The sequence below is a fragment of the Eulemur rufifrons genome, chromosome 7, assembly GCF_041146395.1.
Source record: "Eulemur rufifrons isolate Redbay chromosome 7, OSU_ERuf_1, whole genome shotgun sequence".
Taxonomy (NCBI): domain Eukaryota; kingdom Metazoa; phylum Chordata; class Mammalia; order Primates; family Lemuridae; genus Eulemur; species Eulemur rufifrons.
The window spans coordinates 228,196,090-228,212,948 of NC_090989.1; the positions used below are offsets into that span (position 1 = coordinate 228,196,090).

Genomic DNA, 16,859 nt, shown 5'->3' on the forward strand with positions numbered 1-16,859 from the left:
GGGGTTGGGTCGGGATTGGGCAGTGAGCAGTTTTATTGACCTTTGAGAGAGCAGGGTCACTGGAACGTAAGGACATAGACCAGTCTCAGGAATGAGTAGGAACTAGAGCTGTGGAAAGTTAGGAGGTTCTTCCACAAGGTTAGGGGCTGAGGTATGGATTTTTTTTTTAGGCTGGGCCAGAAAATTGCACTTGCTTGTAGGCTGAGGAGAAGCTGTAATGAAAAGGAACGAATTAAAATAAAGATCTGAGGGCCCTTGCAGAAGTCCAGCTGGGATCGAAAGCAGAAGTGATGGGATGGATGAGCCTTAGAAAGGGGTAGGGACATTTTTTCCTTAGAGGCAAAAGGATAGGAAATGGGGAGAAATTTTGAAGAAAAGAAGGAAAATTCCAGGAGGTCTCCTCTGAATCTCAGTGATATGGCACCAGAGCCCCCAGTAAATATTTATTGGTGCCAAGAAGCTGGTTCAATGGTGGGTGAAGATTCCATTCCTTTTCAGTTCTCTCCTAGAAAGGGAAAAGAAGTAGAATAATGCCTACCACACGCTGGGCATTGTTCAAAGTGTACATGTGTGTATATGTGTATATCCATATTTATTTAATTCCTCTACCAACCCAGTGAGGTGAGTGTTCCTGTGACTGTTTCAGATAAGGTAACTGGAGAGCAGGTTTCTACTCCTCTTCTGTTGGCATGGATTGGCGTGGATCGTCTCATTTCTGCCTGTTGCTTGATTGGCTGCACTGTAAGCGTAATGCCTTTGCCCTGAGGTGCCACTTGGGTCAGATCTTTGCCTTTTCTCCCTGACCACAGAGTGACCACTCAGTGTCCCTTAAGCAGAACTTGCAGGCCACCCTCACTCTGCTGAAACTAGAGTGTGCAGAGCCGGAGAAGACCATACAGGGTGTCCAGCCCAGCCTTCATCTTCTATAGGAGGAAGCGGAGGCCTGGAGACAGGGGAGCGTCCAGGGCCTCAACAGCCAGTGAGAGGCACAGCGGGTCTCAGGGCCTGTGCCTTTCCAGCCCTTGTCCCATTGCCCTGCGTTGCTGCCCTCCGAGTCGGCTGGAGAGTGAGTAGGAGTTACACCTGGAATTACACTTGGGCTTCTGGCTGACCCTTTGAGTAAATTTGGCTTCATCCTTTGTGAATCAGTGTAGAAAGGACAAGCCAATAGGGACACTGTTTTCTCTTCTTTTCCCAGGAGAGCTGGTGGCTGCCTAATTCCACAGTAACCTGCATCGTTGCATCCCCCACTTTTTCAGAATCTGGCTTGGCCTTCTCTCCAGCTGACCTTAATTTAGCCTAGACTGAATTCTTCCTGTTCTGGCAATTAAGTTTTTAGGTGTGTTAGCATTAATATTTAATTGAAATTAGCTAATCTTTAATGGGTTTTCCTAGTCACTGCCCCTGCCCCACCTCATCCATTTAGAACATGTTGCTGGGCCTCACAGGTCATTTCTACCTCTGGTAATTTTCTTTTTTTTTCTGAACAGAGTCTTGCTCTGTCACCTGGGCTGAGTGTGATGGCATCAGCCTAGCTCACAGCAACCTCAAACTCCTGGGCTGAAGGCCATCCTCCTGCTTCAGTCTCCCAAGTAGCTGGGACTACTAGTGCATGCCACCATGCCCGGCTAATTTTTTCTATTTTTAGTAGATTTAGGGTCTTGCTCTTACTCAGGCTGGTCTCAAACTCCTTACCTCAAGCGAGCCTCCTGCCTCGGCCTCCCAGAGTGCTAGGATTACAGGCATGAGCCACCGCACCCAGCGGTAATTTTCTGATATTACAGTGCTTCTTTGGGGCCTCTCCAACTCTTTTGGAGTTGGTGGTAACTTCAGAGACAGCCAGGCTTGAGCCCCTTACCTTAGAGATAAGGAAATTCAGATAGTTGTGATTTTGTTGTCTGAGGCCACGCAGCTAATTAGAAACAGAGTCCAGAGCAGGACTAGGGCTCTCCCTACACTCTCTGTGCTGGGCGCCCTCTCTGCTCCTCTCCATTGGGAGCAAGTAAGGGACTAGTTTTCTTTCCCATGTTGCACGTCAGGCAACATTTGTTACTTGTTAGATATAAAATACATGATTTGAATGTCATCTTTTTATTCTATGAGGAATCCGCAAATGAATGAGAAAGAAGCGGGACTTGCTAGGAGCTCTGAGTGGGTAAGAGATCACAGTAACATGTAGCAAAGTCTTGACATTAGGGTGGATGTTGCAATTGTAGTTGGGGGTTTGTGCTGCATCATGAAGTGTGAGGCTTTCATTCCCCTCCATCTCCTCTCCCTTTACCTGCTTATGTGGTGCACATTATTAAGATTCTTAGGTTAGCTGTTGAATAGTTCATTTGGTTTGCTTTGACCTGGAGAGCTACCAGTTCTAAATATTAAGCAACTATATTGGGAAAAGATTAATGAATAAGGCTGATATTTTCTTCTGTAGTAAAAATAGAAGAAATATTATAGAAATATTAGAAATAGAATAATAGAAGTATTATACCTATAAGAATGAGCAAGGGGTCTCAGTCTATTTTATGTATGAGCCCAACAGTTTATCTATGCTTTTTGCATGTTGCATCTGATGCTCACGGTGACTATAAGGTAGGTGAAAGGTCTTCCCGTCATAAGCAAGGAAAGTGGGCTCAGAAAATCCCAGGGGCTTGTAAAATCGCAGTTTTACTCAGGGGCAGAGCCAGCCCATGTCTTTAATGATAAGCCAGAATCCTTTCTATTTATCATACTGCATTATCTACTTGGTTGCTAAACCTTGCACGCTTCTTGGACTCTTTCTTCTTTCTGTCTGCCCAAGGTTTAATTCAACTTTTTTTTTTTCCTGAAACAATTTCATAGGTTGATGTTCTTAAGGCAACAGCACTCCCTCTGTTGAAACAGTTTGGGATTGATGGTGAAGCATTTGAGCTAAAGGTAAGAACATACGAACTATTGACTATCTGTAGAACTTTCTGTTGTCGACTCATTGGAAGAGCTGTGTGAGTCAGTGTATGTGTGTCAAATTTAAAGTCACCATTTTTTAGAAGACCCACAGGGCTCATGAACCAAATGCTACAGACTCTGAACTGAAAGGGACTCTTTAGTACTGACAATAGTAGCTAACAATTATGTTGTACTTACTTTGTGATAGGGGTTGTTGTAAGCATTTCACGTATATTAACTCCTTTTCTCCTCACTATAACTCTGTTGGTGTCACTCAGCTGATTAGTAGTGGAGGTAGGATTTGGGCATATTACCTCTCTGATCTAAATGATCCTAGATATAATTTGTGTTTAGGGGCTCCTAACCAGGATGCACTTGAGAATTTTCTGTATTTCCGAAACCTAGTAGAAGTAATTTAAGCATGTGTTTGTTATTGAAAGGAATTATATCAATCTAGTGTGGTGTAGCATCTGTGCCTTTTAAATTGATGTTTTTAAACAGGGGAAATGACTTTATTTTTATTTAATAATGTGGAGTTTTGATAGATCAGTTGCATGGGAGGAGAAAAAGGGGTTCCTGATGGCCAAGAAATGGGATCAGCTGATGAACGAGGCCAGTTTATCATTTTAAAGACTAAGAAACAGGCCCTGGTGGTGAAGTGGTCTGCTCAGGGTCATAGGTTACTCAGATGAGAGGCAGAGTCACTTGGGTGATCTGCTCTGACTTTGACTTGGACGTGCTGCTGAGCAGGTGCCCTCTTGGAGCCAACAGAAGGTGCTGTTGGTCTTGAAGGGATCGACAAGTTGAATCTGAACGAACTTCTGCCTTGTCGGGAAGAGCCTGTTGGTGTAAGCCTCCCTGGGTTGGGTGTCAGGGTAATCCACCAGTTTGCTGAGTTCTGGCCTCATCTTTCTCACCCATGTGCAGATTGTGCGACGGGGAATGCCTCCTGGAGGAGGCGGCGAAGTGGTTTTCTCGTGTCCTGTACGGAAGGTCCTGAAGCCCATTCAGCTCACAGATCCAGGAAAAATCAAACGTATCAGAGGAATGGCGTATCCTTTGTGTTTGGTTTAGGTTTCTTATTTTTTTCTTGCCTTACTAAGATAAGAATGACTGGCTGCTTTACTTCTTCCCAAGGTTATTTACATTTTAATCTATTAATACAGTCTTGGAAAAGCCTTAACAGTGAAATTGTAATTGTTGGTTAAGATATGATGTTTCATTATCTGCCTCACTATGACTAGATTGATTGAGTCATTGATTGAGTTTTTTTTTTTAAGTTAATACTTAAGCAGTGGCTCCCGTGTATGCGATACCTTCTTGAGGGCTTTGATTCGGGGGCCACAAATGCACTGCAGTCCCTGCCTCAGAAGAGTCCATCATCCAGTGAAGGAAAAAAATATGCAAATAGTTCTGATATCACTTGCATAATGATGCAATGGATTGGGAGGGCCAAGAATAGAGAGTGGCCTGTTTTGTCTGGAGGACGTAGGAGGGCTGGAATAATAATAATGAACAATTTCTATTAAGTGCTTTCTCTGCATGTACTTCAATAATCACTTTACATACCTTATTTTTAAGCCTCAGAATGATTCTCTGAGTTCACTTACATCTTATTTTACAAATGGGGAAACCGAGGCATGAGACGCTTAACTGCTAATGATGGCAGAGCTTGGATTTGAATCCTGTCTGTCTAACTCTGGAGCCCAGGCCTTTAGCCCTGCTTTTTCCTATAGAAAGGAGCCATGAAGAATAGAGGCTTGTGAGGCTTGCAAAATGGAATAAGAAAGGAGGGGTGCTTCAGGCAGAAACACGGGCCTACACAGAGTGACAGTGCACAGTGGCTCTGGGGAGTGACCAGTAATGCCATGTGGCCAGAATTCAGGTAGGTTGGTGACATTTGATGGTCGGAGATGGGGCATGAAGACAGGCAGGAGCCAGTGAAGAGGTGAAGGAATCAGCTACCACGTAGAGTGCAAAGAGAGGAGGTAGAAGCCTGAGAGGCCACCAAAACCTGAAAGCAAGAGCAAAGTTAGGAGGAAAGTCAGAGAGTTGGGATGAGAACAAGAAAACACAGCTTCCCACGCCAGCACCTTAAAGGGCCTGAGGAGTGAGCATCCGGCTGGGAGAAAGCTGAGGGCTCAGCAGCAGGCCGCCACTCATGCCCTCAGGAAGAGCTCTCTCCAGAGGGTGGTGGAGACCAAGCCCAGGTGACCAGTTCAGGGTTGTGGCGTGAAGGAGAGGGAAATGGTGACACGTGGGAGCCACTCTTTCCAGAATCTTGACAGGAAAGACAGGGAGCAAGAATGATGAGATGCTGACTTGATGAAGAGAGAGTGGGGAAGACTCCCTCCCTTGTGAAAACAAGTTGGTAATGATTTGAGTGTTTCTGTAGGGTGGTAAAGTAGACTTAAGTAGGAGGGAGGGAGGGATACTGGTGGAGCAAGGTAACACGGTGATTGAAAGCCCAGGTGCTGGAGCCAGATAGACGTGGATTGTGATGCTGGCTCTGCCGTTTCCTGATGGGGGCGTTTTGGCCCCAAGCACTGTTGCCTCATGTTTCACTGGGCCTGTTACACCTGCGGTGTGGGGTGTAGAGAATGTTACATGAGGTGAGGTGTAGTCTATAGTAGGAGGCACTGGTGTGTGAGTGAGCATTTGGTAAACGGTGGCTGCGGTTCTTTTTATTCTTACTTGGGAGGGATAGATTCAAGTCCACAGGCATGTGGTAAGGATGGCTCCAAGTAGAGCTGTTTGGAGGTGAGTGGGAGGGGGTTGGGATGAGTTTTCAGTTTTTACTGGGTTAGGACAGGGTTGAGGACAAGGGATGGGCAGGGGTAGGATAAGGGAATATGACAAGGATGGTAAAGATGTGCCATCATCGTGGGACGCTGGCGTGGTGGCTTGGGCCTATAATTCCAGCAACTCAGGAGGTGAAGAGGTAGAGGCAGGAGGATTGTTTGAGGCCAGGAGCTTAAAACCAGCTTGGGCAATATAGTGAGACCCTGTCTCTAAAAAAAATAAGGAAAATTAGCCAGGTGTAGTGGTGTGTACCTGTAGTCCCAGCTACTTAGGAGGATCCCTTGACCCCATGAGCTTGAGGCTACAGTGAGCTGTGATTGTGCCACTGCACTCCAGCCTGGGTCAGTGAGACCTTGTCTCTAAAAAAAGAAGACTTGTGGAATACCAGTAAGTGCTCAGCTGAAGTTAGGATGTTATCATTGCCAGCTGCATGACTATGTCGTTATGTCCAGCAGCAGTTGGCAGCCCAAAGGGAGAAACCAAGAAGGCAGGAGGGCCATTTTCATCCAGCAATGGTGGTGGGTTGGTAGGATGGGTGAGTCCTAAAGGAGGATGGGGTGGAGGGCGTTGGGGTACTGGCAAGTGTCACTGAAGTGATTGCTAGCACAGACCTCACCAAGTAACATAGCAAGGGCTCACCAGCCTGGTGAAAGTAGGAGGTCAAGGGATTGGAAACCTTAATGGGTTTAAAGATCAGGTCTAGTGGAAGTATTAGATCATTACATATGAAACGTCTGATTTTGAATCAAAAGTGTGGTTTTTTATATCTCAAACAAGAGCTACAATTAATCAGAGTATGTATCTAAACTATTGACACAGTTTTGCCATCTTAATGGTAGCTTGTTTGTGCCAGCAGCGAAGAAGCCCGGAGAGCAAGTGATGATGAAATTGCAAAAGGCTTTTTCCACAGCTTGTTGAGAATTGAATATTTTTCCTTGCAAGAAGTGGTCCAAAGCCTGTAAGAAGGGGTAGTCAGTTGGTGCAAGGTCTGGTGAATCCGGTGGATGACAAACAGTTTCCAGGTCCAGCTTCTGTAGTGTGGGCAGCATTGTTTGGGTGATATGTGATTCAGTGTTCCTTGTCTTGCAAGAGGATTAGCCTGTCTCTATCGACCAATTTTTGCTGCTTAATTGCAAGCATCCTCATCGTTTCGTCCAATTGGTTGAAGTAGCCATCCGCTGTAAAGGACTGACCAGATTTCATGAAGCTGTAGTGGATAATACCAGCACTGGACCACCAAACAGACACCATTAGCTTTTTTTGATGAATATTTGGTTTTGGACTGTGTTTTGGCACTTCATCTTTATCTAGCCATTGTGCTAAACACTTGAAATTGTCAAAAAGAATCCCATTTTCATCACATATAACAATATGGTATAGAAATGGTTCGCCTTTATGCCTTGACAGCAAAGAAAGGCAAGCTTTGAGACAATTTCTTTTCTGATGCTCATTTAATTCACGTGAAACCCCATCTATCCAGCTTCTTTACCTCGCCAATTTGTTTCAAATGGTCCAATGTTCTTGAAATAGTAATGTCAGAACTTGCTGATATTTCACACGTAGGTTGAGATGGATTTGCTTCCACTACAGCTTTCAGTTCATCATCATCCACCTTGGTCTCAGATTGTCCATGTGGCTCATTTTCAAGATTAAAATTACCAAAACGGAACTTCTCCAACCATCCACATACTGTGCATTCATTAGCCAGGTCCTTCCCAAACCCTGTAGATATTTTTGAGCTGTCTGCGCTGCATTGGTTCCATGACAGAACCCACATTCAAAAATAACACAAATTTTTGACTTATCCATGGTTTTACAAAAATTGCTCTAAAAAAATAAGAAAGATAATCACAAGCCAAAATGTGCCTTTGAAAGAGTAAGGATATACCTTCACAATAAAAACAAAACAAGAAGTGTCAAACTGAAATGTCAGAGATATCAGTTGTCAAACTTAGTACTTAAGGAAATCGGACATTTCATACTCACTAACCTAATAGATATTTGTCCTGTGTAGGACAAGAGATTGTGTTTAGGAAATTCTGTTTTGGGCTTTCAGTTGTTAAAAGTGGTTAAAACCTTAGGTGCTGACATGATCCAGGTGGGGAGAGGTGCTGGAGGCTAGGGAGCTGGATGGTGACTCTCCTGCTGAGAGTATGTCAAGGGAGGTGGACCAGGATGCCTGCTTCTTGGTGTGAAAGAGTGGATGCTTGAGGTCACTTTTGTATTTCTCAGGAGGTTTGGGATGGTCTTACTTGCAGGAAAAGAGGCGTAGTGTGGACTGACTTTTCAGAAGCCTTGATTAGCTTGAACAGTAAGTGATGAGGGACGTGGAACAGGGTGGGCTGCACAGCCAGAGTAGTAGTTGAGATAAAGGATCAAACTTGGGGTGCTGCTTGAAGTTCTTTGTAGGGATTATAAGAGCAGAGGAGTATGAATAAAGCTTGCCTGGATTATGATCTGTTCTCTGCTTGGCTGTCCTGGGACCCACTTAAGGGCCAAGCCGTGTATGTATCAGGAGAGAGTGGACAGGAAGAGAAATGGTTCCCATCCTGGGAGCCCTCAGCTTGATGGATAGTTAAATCGACCCCGTCACTTGCTAAGGTGATGTTCAACTCTAATATTCTCTAGTTCTGAAGTTGGAACAAGGTTAATGAGAAGCTTAAAAGAGATGGAAATGCAATGTGACCAAAAGTGTTTTTTTTTTTTTAGAAAAATATCTAAAAATTTGGTTTTAGACAAACCAAATATCTCTCTTCTATCTGATCAGCATGAGTTATGTATAGCTCGATCTCATTCTTAATAGCACATTGTATTCCATCATATAAAGAACTCCAAATCAAACCCTGTTAATGGCCATTGAGTTGTTTTCTATAAAAATACTATAGTTAATGACCTTGTACACGAAATCCTACATACTTAACAGGACTATTTCAGGTTTTTTTCCCTCATTTGAAATATGTTTCCTTAATGCTGTTTTGCAGCAGTGAACTCATCTTAGAATCCAGTCTCTGTAATATGAAAATGTGATTTCCAGCATTGTGCTCTGTTTTGCCACAATCTTGTCATAACAACATGGATTTCATGGAGACTGTTAAAATTGGGTCCCCCCAGTACTCTCTGTCTGTATGTGCAAATGCTTTGATGAGGATGCTGGCAAAAAGAGCTGTGGTGTCCAGGCACTGTGGGTGTAACTTTGTTCTTCCTTGGCTTATGTTTTTTGAACCTTCCCTGAATAGAACCTGAGCCAGGAAGACACTTGTGAGGTCCCAAGTCCCTGCCTTCCTTGAGGCTGGGGACAGGACACCTAAATCATCCACAGTGTATCTCTGACTTACAGAGGCTTCCTCCTAACTCCCCTGGAAAGTTGACAGCGTCCTTGCTCAGATCCCCGTCTGTAAACCGAACATTCCAGCCACTGGTCTGCAGAGATGCCCATTTAACAAACACCTCAAAGGATTGTGGGTTTGAATGGAGATCACCTTCTTTGCCAGTTTTGAGACCTGGGAAAAAAGTGCTGCCTTTGGAAAAAGGTTTAGTTGGTTTGTGGTTTTTTTATAGGCAAGGCTGGTTGACTGTTGAATTGAGGTTGGAGGTTGTATTCCCCCTAGGAGGGCTCAGGTTGGGAGAACTAGCTCCCCTCTCCTGTGTGCATTTGTGGTTTTAACTGAGTTACTCCCCAAAGCACATCTTTTCCCTTTTGCATTCTACACGATGACCTACTGGCCAGGGCCTGGGAGGGAGCTGGTGTGGGTTCCTGCCAGCAGCTGGGACTAGACAGTAGTTACCTTTTATTCAATGCCACCCATGCTGATTCTCTCTCCTGCCTAATGTGGGGCGACAGAGAAGGGAGCACTCTGTTTTAGTTTTGTGGTGCTGTCCCAGTAGCTTATGACTTGGTACATAGAGTTAAGTGAAGAAGCTGGGGTAAAGGCAGACGAGGAGGTGAGTTGGAGTTTGTGGGATGATCTGGTTTCCTTTTCTTGACTATAGGGAAGGTACTTTGAGAATCAATCAGTCTCTCTCTCTCTCTCACTCACTCATTCACCACCACTACACACACACACACACACACACACACACACACACACCCTGTTAGCCCTCTTTTACCTGGAACACTAGTGTGGATGAAGGGTGGTGGGAGTCCATATGGACTGTAGCTATGAACTTGTCTCTTGGGTATTGGTTCTTAATGTGGTATGCATCAACGGGCTTTAGGAGGTTCACAAAGCTCTGAAATTTTCTGCAAAATTGTGAGTACACATATATTTCTCAGGAGTGGGTCCATAGCTTTCATCATATTCTCAGAGGGTTCTCTGATTCTTGAAAGGATAGGAACTTCTGCTTTGGGGTTGGAATCTTGGACTGACAATAAGAAAAGCAGTAGCTGGCATTTGCTGGGCTCCTACCGCACACGTGGCACTAAGCACTTTAATTAACATTTTATTTCATTTGTGCCTCCAAACCTGGTGAGGAGAGTATTATGATTATTCTTCTTTTACTGATGAGGAAGTGGAGGCATAGAGCAGTTAGCACACTTGATCCAGAATGATGCAGTTTGTTGGAGCTGGGGCTTGAACACAGTCTGATTCTAGAACCCAGGTTCTTGGCCATCCTTCAGTAGGGCCTCCATGCCAAGCCAGATGAGATGGCTCTAAGTAACTCGGTGTGTCTGCTTTAAAGCTCCTTTGCCTGCTCCATTTCACTGCCTGAATTCTAGTATAGGCTTCCATTGGTCCTGTTACCCTCCCGGTTTCCATGTCTCTGGAGGGGTGAGAGGAAGATGGTGTTTTTTGGGAGTCAGATCTGTTTAATTTTGAGCAAGTATCTTAGTTTTGTGTCTTAGTTGTCCTTAGTGTGAGCCCTAGAACTAAGAATCATGGCCCTTGCCACAGGGTTGCTGTGAGCACAGAATAAGGGGATAATGTATGTGGGAGCCATGAATGCTGTGGGATCATATGTTAGGATAGTGACATCTGTGCTGTGCTGGGGAGAGTGGGCAGCCTCGGAAGGATAGCACCAGCTCAGTCCAAAGGGTATGAGGTGTGCGACTGTTTGTCTGTGCTGTCTGTGGTCAAAAGTACGTTCTGGACCAAAGAGGTGGTGATGTAACTGGGCTCTGTGTGTGTATTGAAAAATCCCTCTTTGCTCTTTCCTCATTTCAGGTTTGTCCTTTAATTCAAGTCAAATATTTATTGAGCATTTCTGAGTACAAAAGTAGTGTATTAGAGACTTATGAGGGATACAGAAGTAAAGCCCTTGCCCGTATGGAGCGTGTGGTCTCGCTGAAGAGTAAGAACAAAATGTGTGTCTGTGAAGAGAGGTGTATGGTAAGTTCAAGTGGAGACCACAGCTGGGTGCTGACTAGAGGTTTTCAGGAGACAGAGGGAACTTGAGGCTGGAAGAAAGGGGGAGGGCAGCTCAGGTTGAAGAGTTCGGACAATTTGGATGGGTGGGGGGGTTGATAGGGCTGAGTTGGGGATGGACACACTGAGCCAGGGTGGGGGCTCCGACAGCGGGGTCTGGAGGGTCACAAGTCACCGGAAGACTCTCATCAGCATAAGATTGATCTTTTAGTGGAGTGTGCAGGACAGGTTCAAAAGGGAGCTAGACACCAGGTCAGGTTCCTTTCATGGTCTCTGAGCATTTTGTTTCTACAGCTCAAATGAAAATTAAATTTACATTGACAGTAATTCTTTTTTTTTTTTTTTTTTTTTTGAGACAGAGTCTCGCTTTGTTGCCCGGGCTAGAGTGAGTGCCGTGGCATCAGCCTAGCTCACAGCAACATCAAACTCCTGGGCTTAAGTGATCCTACTGCCTCAGCCTCCCGAGTAGCTGGGACTACAGGCATGCGCCACCATGCCAAGCTAATTTTTTTCTATATATATTTTTAGTTGGCCAGATAATTTCTTTCTATTTTTTAGTAGAGACGGAGTTTCTCTCTTGCTCAGGCTGGTCTCGAACTCCTGACCTCGAGCGATCCACCTGCCTCGGCCTCCCAGAGTGCTAGGATTATAGGCGTGAGCCACCTTACCCGGCCGACAGTAATTCTTGAACAGTTGGGCTGAAAGGTGCAGATCACATACCTTGTTTTGCCTGTTGGACTTGCCATGTGGGGTTTGTCTCAGGGTTATTGCTCCATTTTTTTAGTGCCACGTGTACAACCAGCTCTTGACCATACATTGCACATTGAAAGTACACGGTACATACTTATTTTTTCTTTGACATGTGGGGATGGGGAGAGCCAGCCTCTGTTATAAAGTCTAATTTTAGGTAATAGTTTCTGTTTCCTCAAGCTCCAGCCCTTTCACTTGAGTTAGTAGTGTCTTCCTCTTTTCTTTTCTGGGGTGCCCTGTTGTAGGAGTGCTAATTATTGGCATTTTGACCATAAGGAAGCAGGTGTAAGGAGGCTATTTCATCCACAAATGGAGTAATTAATTCTTAAATAATAGAAAACAGGCTCTATAAATTAGGAATACCTGTTTAGTTCTTCATAAATAGCAGCCACCCTGTTCTTTCATGAAACATTTTTTTGCTTTCTTTGTCAGCATACCAGGGGGCAGATTGGGACTATCCCAGTTTAGCCCCAGTGGGGTGTCTTTTCTGGGCTTAGGTTCTAAGGGTGGGTGGTGTGGGCAGGAAGTCAGGGCCAGGGTTGAGGAACTCTTACTTTATACTTTCTGCTTTCTGTATCATTTGGATTTTTTTCACCATGACCATGTAAGCCTAATATAATTATAATGAAAACAATTTCATTACGGTACTATAAAGTTCAGTAATTAATACAATTGGAAGTCCCAGTTTGTTACTACAGTTTCACAAATGTTTGCCTGCTTTATAACTGACTTGTCCCTGTCCTGGAGTCCAAGCAGAATGACATCCTTAACTCTAGTTTGTAGGTACTCTGTGCGCGTGTCACCTCAGATGGCGAACCGGATTGTGGATTCTGCAAGGAGCATCCTGAACAAGTTCATACCCGATATCTATATTTACACAGACCACATGAAGGGCGTCAACTCTGGGAAGTAAGTCTGCATTTTTGGAGTCTACTTCTGCAGCTACCCTAGCCTTTTTCAGATGCCTGTTCTAGTTGAAGTCAAAACTGCCAGCTCTGAGGTTGAGCAGCCAAAGGAAGAACAATTTCAGAATTAATTTTCTTCTGACTTACTCCTGTTGTCAGCATCTGGCATTTCTTGAGTGCCTATTGCACAGAAAGCATCACAGTGACTAGTGCTGGGAGCTGAGGGTTTAGTTCCTAGCTTTTGGGAATTAAAACCTATCTATTAATAAATAGTGTTTCAAGCTTTAAACCCCATCTGCATATTTGCCTGAGATCCAGAGGTGCAAAAGAGAAAAGAAAAAGAAAAAGAAATCCCATCTACACTGTGTTCCAAAAAAAATTAAACAAGTTCTTCCACCCTGAGTAATTAACAGTATAGGGTTAAAATCCTTTGTTACCTAAGTGAATGTCAGCATCTCTCTCCGTCCATGGAAACAACACACCTAGATTCAGAGAAAGTCATTATTGCAGATTTGAATTTGGCATAGTTAAAACCTTTGCTTTGCTAAAAAATAAAAAAACTAAAAACTAAAATAAAAATTTTACAAATTAGGAAAAAATTTAAATAAGGAAAATAAAAGAAATAAAACCAAAATAGAAAAAAAGGGATGATCTATGTAATGAAAATGCTTGTTTTAGGCCTTCCTTGTGTATTTAGAAACCAGGAAGTTATGGAAGCAATTGAAACCACTTTTTTTAGTTATGAAAATGTTAAATGTACAGACACATTTAAAGAACAGTATAGTGAACACCTGTTTGTATTCCTACTGGCTATAGTTAACAATGAATATTTTGCCAAATATTCTTATTTGTGTGTTTTCTTTCTTATTGTTTTTTGCTGAACTACTTTAATTTGAATGATGGCATCACTTTGAATCTGAAGTTTACAGTTTATGTCTCCTAAAAATAAGACTATCAGAGTCTAGGGTTAAGTGTTGTAGGTTAAGAAGTCAGCTTTTTCCTATGTGGTACCACAGCTGATCCTTTTTTTTACAGTTGTTCCACCTGCGGTTTCTTTTAACTTCAGCAAAAAGAAGAAAAGAGTAAAGGAGGGGAGAGTGTTTTACAGGATCTTTGACCTTCATAAGGCCCAAGGGAGAGATGAAGGTGATTTTAGAAGTACAGTGGGGGCTCGTAGTCCAAAGCAACGAAGGTGATGGTGTCAGAGGTTAGGGTTGGGAAAGGGTTTGTGTGCAAAGCTGGCCCTGCTGAGGGTTGGAAAGGTCAATGATGCTCCAGAACCTTTGATTAGATGGGTAACTCTCTGTACCCCCTTCCCTTGGCAGGCATTATTAATCCCTGACTGCATAGGCAGTTAAATTTTATTTTTAAAAAATTAAGGATTGACCAATATAATTTTTCCATACAGTGAACCCATAGTACATTTGAAACATCATTAATTTTACACATAGTTTTTCTGAAACAAATATTTTGGCTAGTGTGCTGGACACATAGGAAGCATTTCATGACCATGAACTGTGTTAAAGGAGGGAGGTCTCTGTTGTGATTGCATGTGGATTGAACTGCTGGGAAGGCTGCTGTACCTTTCTTGATGACATTTTTACTTAAAAGGCATTGGGCAAAGTAGATTTGAGGTGTCAGGTTTTGAAATTTTGTGGAGAGGTGCTTGTTTTTATTGTTTATGGACTGATTTTCTTTTGTGGCCAAACTGGTTGTCACCAGTCTTTGTGAGGGCAGGAAGTCTGGTGTTTACCGTGATGTTCCCGGTTCCTGTCCCATGGAAGCTTCTCCTGGGTGTTTGTTGGATGCATGAATGAATGCGTTAGTGATGGTCCTGGGCAAGAAGGGTGTTAGGTTCTGGCTGTTGGGGGCTAGAAACACAATAGGAGAGAACATGGTGCCAGCTCATTGATCATATTAATTGAAGTCTAAGTTTAGAGCTGTCCCTTGGGGACAAAAACATAAAGGTGTATGTTTTCCAGTCCCTTTCTGACTTGTGTGGCATTTTTCCTTATGGAGGAAAAAGCCTGATGTTTCTCAGGAAGTTTTGGTCAGGTGGTTTCCAGGCCTTTCATACCTCCTGAGTTGGTGCAGCTGAGGGTTGGGTCAGTGCTGTGGCGGGGAACTTGGGTGGGCTTTGGAATCTGGAAGCTCTCTGTTTGAAGCTCACTTTCCAGCTGTGTGGACCTGGTGCAGGTTGCTTCATTTCTCCATTTCTTTATTTGTAAAATGAAGATAGTGGTATTTACTCGGCAGAGCTATAGTATCACAAATTCTATTTGCAAAGCCCCTAGCTCAGTACTTGGCAGAAAGTAGGTGCCCAGTACTGGTAGGTAGCCCTTGTTAATGTTATCCTGTTGATTGTTATAAACTCTCACAGTATGAGCATTTACAATGTAGGAGATGGGGGAAAGGAGGGCTGATGGGAAAAGCAGTTCGAACTCACATCTCTCTCATTTTTGCCTTCTGTGGCCTCACTAAAGCCCTCACTAAGTCATCTGTGTCTGCAGTGTAAGCTAATAGCAGTGCTATAAGGCTAATGTAGCCAGAAGGAAGCCTTAGAACTTAGAACACAGTGCCATCAAAAAAGTGTTTGTCTTTTTCTATTTGCTGCTGAGTATAAACTCTATTTCATTAACCCTACTCAATGTCTTTGCCTTTGTATCCCCAGGTCTCCAGGCTTTGGGTTGTCACTGGTTGCTGAGACCACCAGTGGCACCTTCCTCAGTGCTGAACTGGCCTCCAACCCCCAGGGCCAGGGAACAGCAGTGCTTCCAGAGGATCTCGGCAGGAACTGTGCCAAGCTGCTGCTTGAGGAAATCTACAGGGTACGTCCCCAGCCTCTGCAGGGTCTGGGAGAGGACTGATCAGGAAGTAGTTTGTTGTCTCTCATTCTTGCCCCTTGGCAACTTTCTTCCTCCTCCAAGGGCTTAAGCCAAAGGATTTAACATTAACTAGTTTCACAGATTCGTTGAAATAGTCAGTGAGTAGAGATCCGGCCCCACTGGGTTCGCAGGGCAGGTAAGTTTTAACAGGGGCTCTGTCCTCCCTATTCACCATTTAGCTGGGAAATCTTGGAGGCAGGAGATGAAATCCTCCTGAAGGAGGAGGTGTTTTTTCACAAGCCCTGTGCAGTCAAGGTCGCCTCAGATTTTTTGATGCTAAATCAGTTCCATTTTTGACGATAAATTTAATAATTTTTTGAAAGATGAGTAGTAACTAAAATTTAGGGGAAAATGATCAAGAGGTTGCCCTGCCAGTTACTTAATTCACGAAGTTTGTTGTACAGACATTTGTAGGTGGGAAAAAAGGTGCATGTGATATGTGTGACCCTGAGCCCCTTGTTGACTTGTGCAGGTTTCCTTTTCTTGGTCCTGTCGTGGCTGGCAGGCTCTCCCTCCGACTGACCCAGGGGTGCTTCCATCCCTTTCTAGTAGACTTTGGGAGAATTGGAAGCACCACATTACAAAACAGTCTAGTAGGAGCCTACGAGGCACAGCTACAGTGTGGGTTTCATGTCTCTATAAATAGCAGATTATAAGGGCCAGGGTGAAAGCACAGCCTACCAGTCTACAACGGGAAAAACATGCAGCTTGAATTATTTGAATTTTTTTCTTTAGTTGAGATCTACATTAAACCATTTCATTATGCCTGGAGGAAGTTTGTTTTGTTTTAGTCATTAAGAAAATTTCTTTTGTGTGTCTATAATCTTTATTATTAAAAGGATGAAAATACTTCATTCTTTTCTGAATAATTCTTTTCAGAACTGTGCTATGACATGATTTGAATAAGTAATAAAAATCCGTCCCTTTTAAAGGTGTTTATCAAAGTTTTAAGCCTCTTATCTAACCCCTCCTGTTTTCTTGTCAATTACCAAGCTCTCTTGATTCTGTCCCGGGCTTTGTGGAACTGCCCTTTTCTTTCCATCCTCTTCACTGCTCCATCCACTGCCCGCCTTCCCGCCCTGCCCCACACCTGGATTGTGCGTACTGGCTCTTTGCATCTCCAGAGGGGCAGTTCTTTCCAAATCCCTTCCAACAGCCTTTTCAGTCTGAATCGCTCTCTAAATCACTGATCTGATCTCTTCATTCCTGTGCACAGAGACCTTCATTAGTTT

General features: G+C 43.8%; 1 protein-coding gene across 2 annotated transcripts in view; it reads left to right on the forward strand.

Annotated features, from left to right (window-relative positions):
* The window catches only part of RCL1 (RNA terminal phosphate cyclase like 1), a 59,317-nt gene that overhangs the window by 26,524 nt on the left and 15,934 nt on the right, over positions 1-16,859 (forward strand). For both annotated transcript variants that reach the window (XM_069476460.1, XM_069476461.1), the window contains 4 exons: positions 2,839-2,913; positions 3,850-3,974; positions 12,621-12,746; positions 15,414-15,570. In XM_069476460.1, the coding sequence (XP_069332561.1) occupies positions 2,839-2,913; positions 3,850-3,974; positions 12,621-12,746; positions 15,414-15,570 (483 nt within the window). The remainder of the gene's footprint in view (positions 1-2,838; positions 2,914-3,849; positions 3,975-12,620; positions 12,747-15,413; positions 15,571-16,859) is intronic.